The 18,638-nt window shown below is 36.3% G+C and overlaps 1 protein-coding gene across 4 annotated transcripts in view; it reads right to left on the bottom strand.

Annotated features, from left to right (window-relative positions):
- LRRK2 (leucine rich repeat kinase 2) overlaps positions 1–18,638 on the bottom strand; it is a 138,447-nt gene that overhangs the window by 83,032 nt on the left and 36,777 nt on the right. For 3 of the 4 annotated variants that reach the window (XM_011233109.3, XM_011233110.3, XM_002925834.4), the window contains exons 15-19: positions 15,549–15,693; positions 15,277–15,416; positions 10,806–10,934; positions 10,561–10,731; positions 2,346–2,604 (exon numbers count right to left, since the gene is read on the bottom strand). In XM_011233109.3, coding sequence (XP_011231411.1) covers positions 2,346–2,604; positions 10,561–10,731; positions 10,806–10,934; positions 15,277–15,416; positions 15,549–15,693 — 844 coding nt within the window. The remainder of the gene's footprint in view (positions 1–2,345; positions 2,605–10,560; positions 10,732–10,805; positions 10,935–15,276; positions 15,417–15,548; positions 15,694–18,638) is intronic. The other variant, XM_034645423.1, reaches the window with a different exon arrangement.

The raw sequence follows: 18,638 nt of genomic DNA, 5'->3' as shown, positions 1-18,638 counted from the left end.
AGTCAAGTAGTACCTGAAAAATGTTTTAAAGCTATGAATCTAAAATGTTCTTTACTCAGATGAGCTGCCAATATAATATGGCCATGCCCTCCAATGAATCAAATGACATTATTGTATTTTTTTAATTAGGTGAGACTTATCAAAGGTAAAAAAACACCATGCAGAACAAAGGGAATACAGTGGATGGTAAATCTCCCTTCATCCTCCTGCAGGAGGCCTACAATCTCTCTCCATCAGAACTCAGAGATTCAAGTAAGCAGGTTGTTGGCAGGAGACTGCTTGAAGTGATGGAACATGGGATCTAATCATATTCCATTAGTTTCCAAAGTCCCCAGAGGCAAGAAGGGAATGAATTTCTGGAGTTTTTCTTCTGACAGTCTTTTCATATTTAAACATTTATGACTACCATATCTCAACTGTGTTTTCACCAACATCAGTATACTAAAAATGCTGTTCTTTGCTTTTTTATTTATTTTCTTTACTTAATAATGCACTCTACATCTGAACATTTGGATTTGCTAGATGTTGCTCCCCCCATGATTGCAAAGCATTCTACTGCATGAATGTACTATGATTGATTCAAATAGTTCCTTTTGAAGAATATTTGGGATTTTTTCCCATAATTTCTTGCTATTATAAACAATATTTTAATGTGCATCCTTGTACATGATCTTTTGTGTATATTAAGAATGTCTTTATCATAGATTTCTATCAGTATAAAGCTGGGCAAAAAAATATGGATGTGCATTTAAAATATTAATGGATATTGCCAGACTGTCCTCAAGAGAGGATAATTTAAATTCATATGAATAATGTGTGAAATGCCTATTTCCACATATGCTTATCAACATAATTTATTACCAAATTTTGATTTTTGCCATTATAAATATTTAAAGAGCACCTACTATGTGCAAAGTGCTAGTATAGATGCTAAATGGAAAGAAATGGACATTGACTTTGTAATCCATGTAATCTATCAAAAGGCAGATTATAAGAAGAAAAAATACAATTATATAATGTGATAAGGGCTGGTACAGGTAAGAAACAAGGTGCTACAGAGCATGTACGAGGATCTTCCACCCAGACTTCACATGGGCAGGAATGTTTTCTTACAAAAAGTGAGTTAGTGCTGAGGCTAAAAAAAAAAATGAAGAGACAGACAAGTGAGAGAGAAGGTAAGGGAATTAGGTAACTAGAGTAACACTGGGAAAAGCCTGGAAATAAGGGTATATGACACATTTAAGAAACTTAGGGAAATTCAGCCTGACTGAATCTTTTAGGGCCCACCAGAATGTTGGAGACCTGGAATTTGTAGAGGCACCAATAGGCATAGAAGAATACTTTCCTCCAGCAGCATTCAGCTAGCCTGGTGAAGGGGAGGAAAGAAGCAGACTGTTAGAGTGAACAGGAATAGGGTTTTGCCAGGTAAATGCATCAGAAAAATGACAGTAAAGGAAACATGTTATTAACTAGAGAGTCCTTAAGGTGAAAAGTCGTGGAATCTATCACTGTGGGGAAGGAAACGGGCATGGGAGTAAGTTATCAGAAGGAAAAAAGGGAATAGAGGACAATGCTAACTTGTCATCGATATACTTAATATATATTAACTTGAAAATATAAGGAAAATACATTCTTAATTGAAATAGTAAAAAACTGAAAACTAAATATGTTAACATGAAAATACAAAATATATATGTGTTTATGTTTCTGCATATACATTTTAATGCATATATATGTAAGCATATAAAAAATGTAGTAAGAAAATCTACACTGATTACCTATAAGGATAAAATAGTTACTGTTATTTTCTTCCTTACAGAAGAAAATGAGCATGGATTACTTTTATATTAAAAAATAAAATATATTTGGGGGCGCCTGGATGGCCCAGTCGGTTAAGCGTTTGCCTTCAGCTCAGGTCATGATCCCAGGGTCCTGGGATCCAGCCCCACATCGGGCTCCCTGCTCAGTGGGGAGTCTGCCTCTCCCTCTCCATCTACCTCTCCCCCAGCTCATGCTCTCTTTCTCTCTCAAATAAATAAATAAGATCTTTTAAAAAAATAAAAATAAAATAAAATATTTATTTTTTTAAAAAGCAACTGCTCAGAAAGATCTCACTGTTTGGCTCTATTTTTATAAAATATGTATTTGCTAGGTCATACAGAATTAAATATAATATCACTTTCAAGCATTTCATACCAAAAAAAAAAAAACCACGATATTCAAACCTCCGCAATATTTTTGGCTTAAGTTGTACTGAACTAAAAGAAACCTAATGAAAAGATTAGTGACTTAAAAAAATACTAATAAAAACAAGACTTGGACAAAATCTTCCTGCTAATACTTACTTGTTTCTTTTCTTAAATTAGATGTCTTATCCGGAAATAAAGGACCAAGCCATGAAGGGTCAATTTTTCCTATACAGAATCCTCCAAGGCAAATGCTATTATTGGCCAGATCCAGGGCAAGCCTCCTTAAAAGTAAGCTGATGATCTGGCTGTCACCTTTGCCCATGCTGATCGTCAGCGCTTTCCGGACATCTTGTTCACGGGAACCACCGTTCAGTAACAGTTCCACCAATTTGGGACTACTCGCTTTCTCACATACCTAATAAACAAAAAAGGAAGGTAAACATATTAAAGTTCGAGCTTTCTTCCTTTTGATAGACTGGTAAATTGAACTTGGTGTGATTTTTCTCCACACCCTTAAATTTAGATAGAAACAAAATAAAATAAGGCAGAACTCATCCTTGAAATAGATTAGGAAAATAAAAGATTGGTGCAACAAATATCAGAGTAGCATTAGCAAAATAATCGGCCACGTGAGAGTCCGTTACCACGAGAAAGGCAACATGATACGGAGAAAACGTTCATAACACTGGAAGCAGAAGACACAAGGCCATTACGCACACTCCCTATGCCTTCAGGGCTTCTGTTGACTCCTGGAAGGACGTCTGGAAAACTAGCACCATAACAGTAAAGGCTACTGCCCTGCCGTCATTCATGATCGAGCATAACTAAAGGAGAATAGGAACATTACAAAACCACAACGCCGGGATCACGCCCTGAGCCGAAGGCAGACGCTTAACCGCTGTGCCACCCAGGCGCCCCTCATCTCTCATTTCTGGTTTCCAGGACAAGAATCTGAATTTCCACAGAGAAATTTCATGTCTCTCAGTTTTCTACCTTCCCCTGAATACTGTTATCAGAGCACATGCTCAAGGTTAGCACGCCAGGCGCTACAAAAACTACGGTGACCGTAGTAAGCACAGGGAAGACTTAGCAACGTGTAGCATACTGGCCTATGCAGGCACAGCTTCTGAAAGGTGAAGGAATATGCTGTTCTTTCAACTAGAAGATCAAGGTAATAACAGAAATACTGTATGGCAGGTGCTGTGCTAAAGTCTGTATACACTTGATTTCTAATTCTTATTAAAAATCCTATGCCACAAAAACTATTATTCCCCATTTTATAAATGAATATTTAGAAAAGATACATGATTTGTCCAAACCCTTAAAGGCAGTCAGTAAGAGACTTGGATTTGAAATCAAATCTGCTCACTCCAAAGCTCCTTTCAACTGCCCACAATTAAGGATTAAAAAAAGAAAAGAAAAGAGAAAAGAAAAGACAAGAAAAGAAGACCCCAAGATCCTAGGTACCAGATCAGGGGAAGGAAATTGGGGGAAATTTCTGAATTCTCTAGAATTTAAGTATGTTCAAAGGAGTTGAGGGGACCATTCTGTGGTTCGATGATGAACTTAATCCCCACCAGTCTCCAGGACCCACCTTCAACCCATTCTCCTCAGGGCCACCACAGTATCCTTCTACTTTAGATATGATCAAGTCACTGTCCTGTTTAAAAAACTTCTAAACTCCTCTGCTCCAAGACATTCCCCAAACACAACATGCAATTTTGTAAACCTCATTATTTTCATTTATACTATTTCTAGTGCCCTAAATGTCTAACTCTGCTCTTCATCTTGCAAAAAGATGTTCATTCTTGAAGGAACAGCTTTATAATCTCTTGCACAGTAAGTCCTTGCTACCAAGCTCCCAACACACATTCTTCCTCCTCCAGGCTCCCGTCACTTTTGTTTAACATAGCACTTAGCACACTAAACCAAACATGCCTATCTGTTTTAAAACAACAATGAAAGGCTTGGATGCTATTGTAATTCAATTTGTACCTCTATAGCCTAGTATAATAACTATAAAATATATAGGAACTCCTGGGTGGCTCAGTCAGTTAGGCATCTGCTTTCTGCTCAGGTCATGATCTCAGGGTCCTGGGATTGAGTCCCACGTCCAGCTCTCTGCTCAGCAGAAAGCCTGCTTCTCCCTCTGCCCGCAGCTCCCTCTGCTTGTGTGCTCTCTCTCTCTCTCTCTCTCTGACAAATAAATAAATAAAATCTTTTTAAAAATCTAGGAAATATATTTAATTTAAATAGCAAATTACCAAAATCCTCTTTAAAAGTACACAGGAAATTTAAAAGGAAGGATGGAATGAAAAAGGAAGAGGGAGGAGGGAGGAACAGAGGGGCCAGAAAACTAAGTCATAAATGCCTACTCTGTAGCCCAGCAAATTTTTACGTCTAAATTGGCACTTACTGACTACCTTATATTAAGATGGTTTGTTTATGTTTTATCCTCTCTCCTCTCCCAATACACAACTGGAAAGAAACCGTCCTGAAGTAGGAAACCCCTTGTATATTCTTCATTACTATCCAGCACTATGCTCTCCACCTAGAAGCTGCTCAAGCACTTTTATAGAGTAATTTCCTTGAGGACCCAAAGGATCCAAGCTGACTTTAGGTATACAGTGCCATGAAGAGAGACCTACATAAGAAAGCGTATCAGACAAAAGAAAAAACTATGAAAGTAATTTCAACTTCATGAGAAGAAAAAAATACTGCTCAGAACTACAGTTTTACATTTAAATAATAATGGAGATAATTCAGAATATAATCAAAGATTATCAAAAGTATAATTTACGATCCTTTGCAATCTTCTCTCTCATCTTCAAATTTATAAATAATGCAGCCTACAATCAAAGCCAAATATTTCACACTAGCCTTTGAGAATGAATGAACAATGCCCCCTGCTCCCCTTACTACCACCCCTGCTATCATGAATCTATGGTGTAGACAAGAGATGAAAGCAGGCACTTGGGGGGCAGATTTTCCACTACCTACCAGGAGAGTGTCCTTAGACAAGTTACTTAAACTTTCTGTGCCTCAATTCCTTCCCTGAAAATGGGAATAATACTAGAACCCAATCCTAAGGTTATTGTAAGGGTTAAATCATATAAAGGACTCAGAGCAGTGCCCAGGGAGTAATGAACACCACAGCAGTGTTTGTTATTACTTTTATTCAGACTTCATCACAGTGGCTCTTCCCACCATGATTTGATTATTTTCACCTCTGGATCTCTATTCATGAATTTTCATGGCCAGTATCAATCTTCCATATTCTTCTATAGGAATCTTGTATATTGCATCATTAAATTCTCAGAAAGCCTAACAAGATTAACTCCATCTTTGATCTGAATAGACCTTAATTACACAGCATTGGCACACAAATAGTGTTGACTACCTTGATCTTACACTAGTATAAAATAATGTATGTTCAATCCATCTGCAAAATTTAATCAATATTTATTATTTTTTACATATAAATGATCTCTGGCAACGTAGATAAATTATTTAAATTTAATATACCCATGGATGTAAAGCTCTGATCTTGTTTAAAATGATATAAATAAGCGCATCAAGCCCAAAAAATGTGGGAAGAAGAATAAAATAAAAAGCTTGCATAGAAAGATCTGGATACCTGCTCAGGAATGACTTGATAAACCAGGAAATCAAAAATCAATTTAAACAATTTATGGAGACCAACGAGAATGAAAACATAACGGTCCAAAACCTATGGGATACTGCAAAGGCAGTCCTAAGGGGGAAATACATAGCCATCCAAGCCTCACTCAAAAGAATATAAAAATCTAAAATGCAGTTTCTATATTCTCATCTCAAGAAGCTGGAACAGCAACAGAGGGACAGGCCTAATCCACTCACGAGGAAACAGCTGACCAAGATTAGAGCAGAAATCAATGAATTAGAAACCAGAAGTACAGTAGAGCAGATCAACAGGACTAGAAACTGGTTCTTTGAGAGAATCAATAAAATTGACAGACCACTGGCAAGACTTATCCAAAAGAAAAGAGAAAGGATCCAAATTAATAAAATTATGAATGAAAAAGGAGAGGTCACGACCAACACCAATGAAATTGGAAGGATTATTAGAAACTTTTATCAACAGCTATATTACAATAAATTAAGCAATCTGGAAGAGATGAAGGCCTTCCTGGAAACCTATAAACTACCAAGACTGAAACAGGAAGAAATTGATTTCTTAAACAGGCCAATTAATTATGAAGAGATTGAGTCAGTGATAAACAACCTTCCAAATAACAAAACTCCAGGCCCGGATGGTTTTCCTGGGGAATTCTACCAAACATTCAAAGAAGAAATAATACCTATTCTCCTAAAGCTATTTCAAAAAATAGAAACAGAAGGAAAGCTACCAAACTCATTCTATGAGGCTAATATTACCTTGATCCCCAAACCAGGCAAAGACCCCCTCAAAAAGGAGAATTACAGACCGATTTCTCTAATGAATATGGATGCCAAAATCCTCAACAAGATCCTTGCTAATAGAATCCAACAGTACATTAAAAGGATTATCCATCATGACCAAGTGGGATTCATACCTGGGATGCAAGCATGGTTCAACACTCGCAAATCAATCAATGTGATACATCATATCAACAAGAAAAGACTCAAGAACCATATGATCCTCTCAATTGATGCAGAAAAAGCATTTGACAAAATACAGCATCCTTTCCTGATTAAAACCCTTCAGAGTGTAGGAATAGAGGGTACATTTCTCAATCTCATAAAAGCCATCTATGAAAAGCCTACTGCAAGCATTATTCTCAATGGGGAAAAGCTGGAAGCCTTTCCCTTAAGATCAGGAACACGACAAGGATGCCCACTCTCGCCACTATTATTCAACATAGTACTAGAAGTCCTTGCAACAGCAATCAGAAGACAAAAAGGGATCAAAGGTATCCAAATCGGCAAAGAAGAAGTCAAACTGTCTCTCTTTGCAGATGACATGATACTCTATATGGAAAACCCAAAGGAATCCACTCCCAAACTATTAGAAGTTATAGAACAATTCAGTAAGGTGGCAGGATACAAAATCAATGCCCAGAAATCAGTTGCATTTCTATACACGAATAACGAGACTGAAGAAAGAGAAATTAGGGAATCCATCCCATTTACAATAACACCAAAAACCATACGTTACCTTGGAATTAACTTAACCAGAGACGTAAAGGACCTATATCCTAGAAACTATAGATCACTTTTGAAAGATATTGAGGAAGACATAAAAAGATGGAAAAATATTCCATGCTCATGGATTGGAAGAATTAACATAGTTAAAATGTCCATACTACCCAGAGCAATCTACACTTTCAATGCTATCCCGATCAAAATACCGAGGACATTTTTCAAAGAACTGGAACAAATAGTCCTTAAATTTGTATGGAAACAGAAAAGGCCCAGAATCTCCAAGGAACTGTTGAAAAGGAAAAACAAAGCTGGGGGCATCACAATGCCGGATTTCGAGCTGTACTACAAAGCTGTGATCACAAAGACAGCATGGTACTGGCACAAAAACAGACACATCGACCAATGGAACAGAATAGAGAACCCAGAAATGGACCCTCGGCTCTTTGGGCAACTAATCTTTGATAAAGCAGGAAAAAACATCCGGTGGAAAAAAGACAGTCTCTTCAATAAATGGTGCTGGGAAAATTGGACAGCTACATGCAAAAGAATGAAACTTGACCACTCTCTCACACCATACACAAAAATAAACTCCAAATGGATGAAAGACCTCAATGTGAGACAGGAATCCATCAAAATTCTAGAGGAGAACATAGGCAACAACTTCTATGACATCGGCCAGAGCAACCTTTTTCACGACACATCGCCAAAGGCAAGAGAAATAAAAGATAAAATGAACTTATGGGACTTTATCAGGATAAAGAGCTTCTGCACAGCCAAGGAAACAGTCAAAAAAACTAAGAGACAGCCCACAGAATGGGAGAATATATTTGCAAAGGACACCACAGATAAAGGACTGGTATCCAAGATCTACAAAGAACTTCTCAAACTCAATACACGAGAAACAAATAAACAAATCATAAAATGGGCAGAAGATATGAACAGACACTTTTCCAATGAAGACATACAAATGGCTAACAGACACATGAAAAAATGTTCAAAATCATTAGCCATCAGGGAAATTCAAATCAAAACCACACTGAGATACCACCTTACGCCAGTTAGAATGGCAAAGATAGACAAGGCAAGAAACAACAATTGTTGGAGAGGATGTGGAGAAAGGGGATCCCTCCTACATTGTTGGTGGGAATGCAAGTTGGTACAGCCACTCTGGAAAACAGTGTGGAGGTCCCTTAAAAAGTTAAAAATTGAACTACCCTATGACCCAGCCATTGCACTACTGGGTGTTTACCCCAAAGATACAGACGTAGTAAAGAGAAGGGCCATATGCACCCCAATGTTCATAGCTGCATTGTCCACAATAGCCAAATCATGGAAGGAGCCGAGATGCCCTTCAACAGATGACTGGATTAAGAAGCTGTGGTCCATATATACAATGGAATATTACTCAGCTATCAGAAAGAACGAATTCTCAACATTTGCTGCAACATGGACGGCACTGGAGGAGATAATGCTAAGTGAAATAAGTCAAGCAGAGAAAGACAATTATCATATGATTTCTCTCATCTATGGAACATAAGAACTAGGATGATCGGTAGGGGAAGAAAGGGATAAAGAAAGGGGGGGTAATCAGAAGGGGGAATGAAACATGAGAGACTATGGACTTATGAGAAACAAACTGAGGGCCTCAGAGGGGAGGGTGTGGGGGAATGGGATAGACCGGTGATGGGTAGTCAGGAGGGCACGTATTGCATGGTGCACTGGGTGTTATATGCAACTAATGAATCATCGAACTTTACATCGGAAACCGGGGATGTACTGTATGGTGGCTAACATAATATAATAAAAAATCATAAAAAAAAAAAAGAAAAGAAAGATCTGGATAAATGGAGAGAAGAGTCAGAAGCATTTCTGGTGGGAATGTAAAATTATTGCACTCAAGTGCTTTTAGGTGTTATTTCCCTAACAAAAAATCCTAGTAACATTAAGCAATGATCTATAGATCACATGAAAGATACACAATAACAGTGTATTACATTATTGAGGGAAATAATTTAGTTACCTTTAAAATTAAGAAGCAACTATTTTTAAGGTGGATTTCTCAAATGAAATTTTACTAAATTTAAGTAATTTGATTATTTATTTGGTCTTAATGTACAAATTAATTATGCATGAAAATAAGTTACAGGTTCAGTTTCTTTTTATGTAGAGTGCTAATTAGTACTAACTTAGTTTACAGGTGACAAACTGAATTGAATCCATAGGCAAGTGGAAAATTAAAGTAAGGCTTTAAAGTAAATTATTGGAAAATATAGTATTCTGTTGGTTATTTAATAATGCATATTAAATCACTACATAATTCCTCTGTTAGAAATATTATTACATTTCTAGAAAATACACATGGTGCTACCTGAATGCTTTTATAAACTCTAAAATTTATACAATGGCAAACTTGAGATAACACACAATGCACTTCAATAAATACTGACCAAATTCATACTGTATGTAAAACAATGAGTTAGCTATTCTAGATGATACAGAGATGAACATTGTACATTTCTACTTTCATATAACTCACAAAATATAAAGAGGTGTACATAAGTTGTCATGGACTTACAAAAGTAAGTATTTTGTACGGAGATCAGGGGTGCAGGGAGGGCATTATTAGGGAAGGAGAATTTGGGTTAGATTTTTAAGGAAAAGGAGAACAGTTAGATAGATGTGTTTGCACAGTGCGTGAGGGAAGGAAGGGAAGGAAGTAGGACCACAGTGCTACACGACCACAGGGGTGGCCAATGACAGGGGATGTCAATGTGGACAGCATCCCCAAAGCCTGCAGTATACTGCCTACATGGCCACATGCAGTAGCTCTGAGGACAGGATTTTCTAGCGGAGATAACGAAAACAGAGAGAAAGTGGTTGAACGATGATCAAAACAAAACCATATGCTGTGTGGAGTGTGCCTGGAGAACAATTTGTAGAGAGATGCATAGTAGGAGACACATTTCAAAAGTTGTTTATCAACATAACAAGGTAGGGAAACAAGTAAAATGAAGGATTTGACTGGATATACCTCAAGGACCCTATTGCCTCCGAAATTCTGTGAATCTAAACTCCTACAAAAATCACAAGCCGTCGTGCAATTAACTGGTAAAATCTGTAGTAAAGAATAATAGGATGTAAGTAAGAGCTGTACAATGGTAGAGTCAAATAACAGAGGAAATACAAAAGTCAGGCCTTGAGTATTTACCTGACAAATTAAAGACGTTGCCTCCTTTGTTCCATTGGCGTCCGCTCCCAAGAGAAGCAAGCATTCAACCATGATACTGTTATTCTGATCACATGCTCTCTCTAGAAGCACACTTTTTAACTCATCATCCATAGCTAATTTTGCAAAGCACTTGCAACAAAGGTTTAGAAACTAAAAAGAATGGAAATGAGGATTAGAGTTAGCTAAATACGTAACAATTAGCATATAGGTGAAAAACATTGTACCTGTTGATCCTTTTGTTCCATGATACTGGAAGACATCTGATGGAATATCACGGAATCAAAGGAATGGTGTACCAGCAGCTTGGAAAAAGACACTGACAACTCCAGTATTGTCAAGATTGTCTGAAATCCCTGAAAGTGTGACCAAAATAACATAAGCAATTCTAGGCCAAAAGAATAAATAAATAATATAAAACAGAGAGTTTGTATATGATACTTAACTAAGTAGATATATTCATTGAGTTTGTACTTAAAAGCTATAAACCTTGAAATAATCTATAAACACACCTTGCTACTCTCATTACTAAGAAAATAGAGCAGTTCCATAGAGAATGCCAGGTAACAAACCATTGTCTTAGCAAAGCAGAAAAAATACTTACTGCATTAAAAGTTGGCTTTTAAAGATTCCTGTCTGAAGCCAAACTTACAGGATGAAAGCCAGATATTAATTAATAGAATAGCTGAATCAGCAGGGTTACACACCCAAACCTGCCAGTAAAGTGTATTTTTTATTACAAGACTGCAGATTAGTTTCTCTAGATAGTCCAGTATTTCCCCTTTCTTCTGTGCTTTGTTTGTGTGTGTGTGTGTGTGTGTGTGTGCTTTCTTCTGAAATTTCAGCCCCAAAGAGACAAATGAAATCCTAGATTTCATTCATGTTGAGTATATTTGAGAAAAGCTCTAAAGCCACTCTGAGGTTTACATCCTTGTAGCAAATTATTTATAAAGAACTAATCATTCACTTTTCAGAACCACCTCAAGCATATTCCTAAGAGTTGTCTGAGCTCTCCACTCATGAGATATTCTAAGGAAATAATGAACTTCTGAGTTTACTATTATTTAGCTTGGGTAAACTCGAGATGACCAATTGAACTTTTAAAATTTTTATTATTTTTCAATACAATATATTAATGACATTGTCTAAGTAATACAATTATTATTTTGAGCTTTTAAGATGCTGAATTTCTTCAAATATTTACTAACATTTCATAAGACAAGTAGTCTTAATTTATGCAGGTCTGAGGAACATGTGGTCCACCTACCACTAGACTAGAGATCCCTGCAAATTCAAATGAATGCACCAGGAAAGCAAGTAATACAAATGTGTAGAAGGCACATAATTCAAAATAAAAACTTATAAACACTGAACTGGCCAAATAAAATATGTTGGCAGGCCAAAGTCAGCTCACTGGTCAACAGTTCACAACCGCTACTATAGAGATCCTAAAATTTACACCTATATGAATTAATACTGAGTAAACTGAGAGCTCTGTACCTGTACAAATTTATTTCCTTTCTCTAGGATTACTTTTAACCAATTCTGGCGTGGCTTTAATCGTCCTAGGCTGAGGCTCATTATAAAAAGCAGATTTATAAAACATTGTTTTTAATCTCAGGATGTGTGTGTTGAGCACTTTATAATTAAAATCGTTATGTATAACTACCCATTTACTAATAACGTCTGTACAGAGGATAGAGCCTGGACATTTTTTATTCCTGGTCTGCCATTTATGAAAATATTTGTTGGGTGTGATTTATGAAAGCTGCAAACTTCATTACAAAAAAAAAAAAAAAAGCAAAATCAAATCAGGAACTTTTAAAGAGACTGCTTGTTTTGTTAACATTAAAAAAAAAAGTCAGCAAAGTGGATATGAGAGAAACCTACCTCAACATAATAAAAGCCTTATTATGACAAAACCACAGCTAACATCATACTCATTGGTGAAAAACTGAAAGCTTTTCCTCTAAGATCAGGAACTGGAAAAGGATGCCCACTTTCACCACTTTTAAAAGTCCTAGTCACAGCAATTAGGCAAGAAAAAGAAATAAAAGGCATCCAAGTTGGAAAGGAAGAAGTTAAACTGTCACTATTTGCAGATGATTGATATTATAAATAGAAAACCCTAAAGACACCACCAAAAAACAATTTGAGCTACTAAATGAATTCAATAAAGTTCCAGGATACAGAATTAACATACAGAAATTGGTTGTATGTCTGTACACTACTCATGAGCTATCAGGAAGAGTAATTAATAAACCAATACCATTTATGATTGTATTGAAAAGAATAAAATACCTAAAGATAAATTTAACCAAAGAGGTGAAAGACCTGTACACTAAAAACTATAAAACATTGGTGAAAGAAATTGAAGACAACACAAATAAATGGAAAGATATACTATGTCCATGGACTGAAACAATCAATACTGTCAAAATAGTCATACTACCCTAAGCAATCCACAGCTTTAATGCAATCCCCATCAAAATACCAATGACATTTTTCACAGAACTAGAACAAATAACTCTAAAATTTCTATAGAACCACAGAAGACCCTGAATAGCCAAAGCACCCTTGAGAGAGAAAAAATTAAGTTGGAGGTATCACACTCCCTGATTTTAAACTATACTACAAAGCTACAATAATCAAAACAGTATGGTACTGGCATGAAAACAGACATATAAGTCAATGATATGGAATAGAGAGCCAGAAGTAAACCCATGCATATATGATCAACTAACCCAAGAATATACAGTGAGGAAAAGACAGTCTCTTCAATAAAGGGCATTGGGAAAACTGGACCAGCTACATGCAAAACAATGAAACTGGACTAGTATTTTACAACACATACAAAAATTAATTCAAAATAGATTAAAGACTTGAATGCAAGAGCTGAAATCATAAAACTCCTAAAAGAAAACACAGGCAATAAAGTCTTTGACATTGGCCTCAGCAATATTTCTTTTGGACTACACTCCTCAGGGAAAGGCCACAAAAGCTAAAATAAACAAATGAAACTACATCAAACTAAAAAGCTTTTGCACAGCTAAGGAAGCCATCAGCAAAATGAAAACATAATCTGATGATGGGAGAAGGAATCTGTAATAAGCGGTTAATGTCCAAAATATATAAAGAATTTATACAATATAATGCCAAAAAACCAAACAACCCAATTAAAAAATGAGTAGAGGACTTGGATAGAATTTTTTTTCCAAAGAAGATATACAGATGGTCAACAAACACGTGAAAAGATGCTCAACACCATTCATCAATTGGGGAAAAGGCAAATCAAAACCACAATGAGATATCACCTCATGCCTGTCAGACTGGCTATTATTAAAAAGACAAAAAATAACAAGCATTGTCAAGGATGTGGAGAAAAGGGAGTCCTTGTACACAGTTGATGAGAATGCAAATTAGAGCAGCCACTTTGGAAAACAGTGTGGAGGTTTCTCAAAAAATTAAAGATACACATACCATATGATCCAGCAATTCCACTTCTGGGTATTTACACAAAGAAAACGAAAACACCAATTCAAAGAGATATATGTACCCCATATGTTCGTTGCTGCATTATTTTCAAATAGCCAAGATATGGAAATCATGTAAGTGTCCACTTGATAGATGAATGGACGAAGAGGATGTGATAAACATGCAAAACTAGATATTACTCAACCATTAAAGGAATGAAATCTTGCCATTTGCAACAACATAGATGGACCTAGAGGGTACAATGCTAAGTGAAATAAGTTAGTCAGAGAAAGACAAATGCCATATGATTTCACTTATATTTGTAATCTAAAAAACAAATCAACAAAAAAAATGCAAAACAGACACAGACCCATAGATACAAGGAACAAACTGTTGGTTACCAGAGTGGGGAGGGGTTAATGGGCAGGCAAAATAGGTGAAGGGGATTAAGAGGTACAAACTTCCAGCTATAAAATAAATAAGTCATGAGGGATGTAATGTATAGCATTATGAATAGCAGGGAATATAATCAATAATTTTTGTAATAACTTTGCAAGATAACAGACGGTAACTAGATTTAACATGGAGATCATTTTGTAATGTATAAAAATATCAAATCACTATGATGTATACCTGAAATTAATAGGATTGTGTATGTTAATTATACTTCAATAAAAATAAATGCATGATAGGGAAAAAAAAGATCTGAGACAATTTTTTTCTTAATCTCCTCTAAGCCAATATCTTTAGTTCCTTATAAGGAACAGTTATTATATATCACATGTGAAATTTTGCTTGATGAAAAATGTTTAAAACATCTCACTGCAAAAAAAAAAAAATCAAGGAGAAAAATTACTAGAGGTAAGTAGCCCACAGCAAAACACTGAGAATGACAAACTTTGGAATAATTATAACTTGTATTTATCTAAAATCTAAGCAAATAAAGCTCAACTGGCTGGAATTTCTTTAGCACACACTCTGCGCTTTCATGAAAAAAACAAATGGCAAATAAACATGCTCATTTTAGAGATTTAATAATGAACCACAGGATCTTTAGTGATTCAATCCAATTCTCTTCACCTTCTATAATTAAAATACTACAAAATGATAAATGGTTTTCAATTAACTAGAATATCTCCATTAATGCAAGTGGGAATTGTACCGACTGCTCTGAAAGAGAAATCTTCATAGGATCCCAAACTCCCTTCAAGACAATGCACATACTTTAATCTGCACTTCGGCCATATCCTTAAATCGTTGTAAACTGGAAACCAGAATTTTTGCCAGCAGATGTCCAGTTCCTATGCATAAATTCTTCTTTGTAATCAAGCATCCTGTAAGACTTAACCCCAGACATTGAATTTCTAAAAGAATAAAAGAAAAAAATAATAAAATTGTTTTAAATCTCAAAACTGAAGAAAAAATTAAAGACATCCAATCAACAGCTACAGGCCTATAAAAATCTATCCTAGATCCTGAGTTCAAATTGTACCAACCTTGGTCATCCGGATACATCTGCAGTGTGTGAAGCACTGAATCAATAGCACCTTCCAAGGATAATACTTCTAACGCATCAGGAGAACGCGCTATAGAAGAAATTACTTTCAACCCACATTTCTGAATCCCAGGATTTCCAATGAACTAAAACCAAAAGGACAATTAATATTTACTATTTAAAATGAGTTCTTAATACTTACCTTAGGTAAAGCCAGCTATAGATAAAATATAAATAGTCTTTAGTTAATGTATTTAATAAATAGAATATAAACTAAGTAGTCTAAGTAAAGATTATTTCCCTTGATTTTGCCTTGCATTACTAATTACTTTTTAGATAAGAGCTACCATTTTAATGCTTACTGAGTATCTGTTCTGTACTAAGTACTTTACATGCATTTTCTTTTCACAAGAATCTTAAATCCATACCAATTATCATTCCCGTTATGAGTTCACTGAGGGTTAAAGGGGTTGAGTATTCCTAAAATCACACAGATTGTACATTGCTGAGATGAAACCAAATCAGGGATTTGGCAATTCTACTGCCTACGTACTTAATCACAAAATGCAATGCCGACTCTCACCATAGAAAATAATAATTGAGAATTTACTCTTTATGTGCTAAATTTCATGTATTCCCCCTCAAAAGCCTATGTTAATAGGTTCACCAAATTTTAAAGATGCAGGAACAAGAAGAGCTCAAGTCACAAAGCTATTATGTGTCAGGTCTAGGACCTGAATATAAATGTGTCCCCTTGAAAACTCAGGAGCCAAGGGGGAAAAAAAAAAAAAAAAGAGCCCAGGAGGTCATTGCTACCTCTTCCAACTTCTTAATATCAACTCCTCCAGATGATTTGATATTATTTACAGGTATTCTAATAGAGGACACCTCTTTTTTTTTTTTTTTTTTTTTGCAGGCTATCCTACTCATGGCCTGAGGAGGACAGTAAACACACCTTCCAACCGTGGACAACCACAATCACAGCTTCCCTCTTTCGACGTCTGTGACATGTATCTTAACTCTTACATGAGACGGGTCATCTCTGCTTTTCCACAATGCTTTGTAAATTTCTGCCATGATGTGAATGCCCACCTAATAGCTTTCCTTTAAAAAATCACAATGCTATCCTTCACGGGCCTTCTAATTTCACAGACACTAGCTCCATGGTATCTCTACCCCAAATCTCTCATTGACATCACCACGGGGACACCACAGAGCTGAGAGCTTCAAGCCTGACCTCAAGGTCTGTTGTAGCTTCTTCAACCAAAACCACCTACCCTCCAACCTTTCTCACTTCCACACTGTCAATGAACAGAATTTCATTCCTTTCCAATCTCATCCTCCAGTGCCTCTCAACTGTCTTCATTCAGCATTTCTCTTTTTGTATAGGGTGTGGGGGTTTTTTTGTATAGGGTTCTCATTCTGTTCCTTTCTCCTCCACCCCCTAATTGCTCAGCTTGGACATCATTTCATCTACCATTTCAACAACACACTCCTATCCTCGCCTCCCTTTGCACTTTTTCCTGTCATTATTTTCATCTTACCAACTCCCTGGGTAGTAATTTGGAGCCAGTTAAATTTAGGTTTAAATTCTGCCTCTTCATTCCACTTTAAAACCTAATAGTTCCATTTCAGTTCCACTAAAAATGAGTGAAATAACATTTACTCAGAAGTGGTATTTACTCAAAAGGTATTATTCAAGAAATACAAAGAAGTTCAAAGTGGTTCAAAGTGAAGCTAGAGGGATGGCTAATGTCTGTCTCAGCTTCCTCACCTCCCACTGATCCTAATAAAGCAGGGTTGTTACAAGGATGAAATGAGAGGACTCACTGTGCTTGCAATAAGCCCTGAGTGATGGCCACAGTTCGGGCCTTGGGCTAAACACCCTCCTCAGGGATGAAAAATTTCTGTCTGGGAGAAAGAGTGTCCCTTAATTGGTCTTCCCTTCCATCAAGCTACCACTTCTCCTCCATTTCTAAACTTATTAATAGAAACATCTATACCCACTACCTCTATATTCTCACCACCCCTTAATTTCATATAATCAGACTTCTGTCCTAACCTCTCAAGGAAAAAAGTCCTTTAACAATTGAACTGCTGTTTTTTCCTCCTTTGACTTCCATGACATGGTACACCCCTAATTATTCTCAAACTTTAAAGCATTCATTTGCCCATCTCCTTTATAATCTCTTCTTTCAATGTCAAACTCTGTCCAAAGTTCTTTTCTCAAAACCCTTCTCATGAATGGGATTTTATACACAAATGCAGTTCATGTCACCATAACAACAATAGTAGCAACCACAAGAATAATGCCAAAATCCATGTGCCAGACATTCTTTTAAGCACTATATATATATATATATATATATATATATATATATATAAACTCATTTAATCCTCACAATAACACTATAATGTAGAAACACTCTTATTAGCCCTATGTTATTGATGAAAAAAGTTGAGACACAAAAACCCTTAAGCAAATAACTTAAAGCCCAAGTTTAAACTCTCTTAACCTCACATTACTCTTTGCTGGACACCAGGATCTTAAACTCAGATGTTCAAAGCTAAAAGTTTATTATTGGGATGCCTGGGTGGCTCAGTAGGTTAAGTGTCTGCCTTCAGCTTTGGTCATGATCCCAGGGTCCTGGGATCCAGACCCGCCTCAGGCTCCCTGATCAGAGGTACCCTGCTTCTCCCTCTGCTTGTTTCTCCCACTGCTTGTGCGTGCTCTGAGAAATAAATAAATGAAATCTTGAAAAATAAATAAATAGAAATATAAGTTTACTATCTTCTTAAAAAAGAAAAAGTTAGATTGTAGATTATCTTTTCTGAACTTTGTTTGATGAATAGTACCACCACTCCTGCTTCCTAGGCAGGGCCAGCTTCATGGGTGTGCACCTGTGCACTCACATAGGTCTCTGTGCTTAGGAGGGCACCCCAGTTGATATAATGCTCTGCTGCCACTGTCTTGAAATTCTTAATAATTTTTAAACAAAGAGTCCTTCATTTTCATTTTGTTTTGGGCCCCACAAATCATGTAGCCAGTCCTAACCTCAAAATGTGTCATAGGCTTGGGGTGCCTGGGTGG

Source organism: Ailuropoda melanoleuca, chromosome 16, assembly GCF_002007445.2.
Source record: "Ailuropoda melanoleuca isolate Jingjing chromosome 16, ASM200744v2, whole genome shotgun sequence".
Lineage (NCBI taxonomy): Eukaryota > Metazoa > Chordata > Mammalia > Carnivora > Ursidae > Ailuropoda > Ailuropoda melanoleuca.
This window is presented reverse-complemented; position numbering and strand designations above follow the sequence as displayed.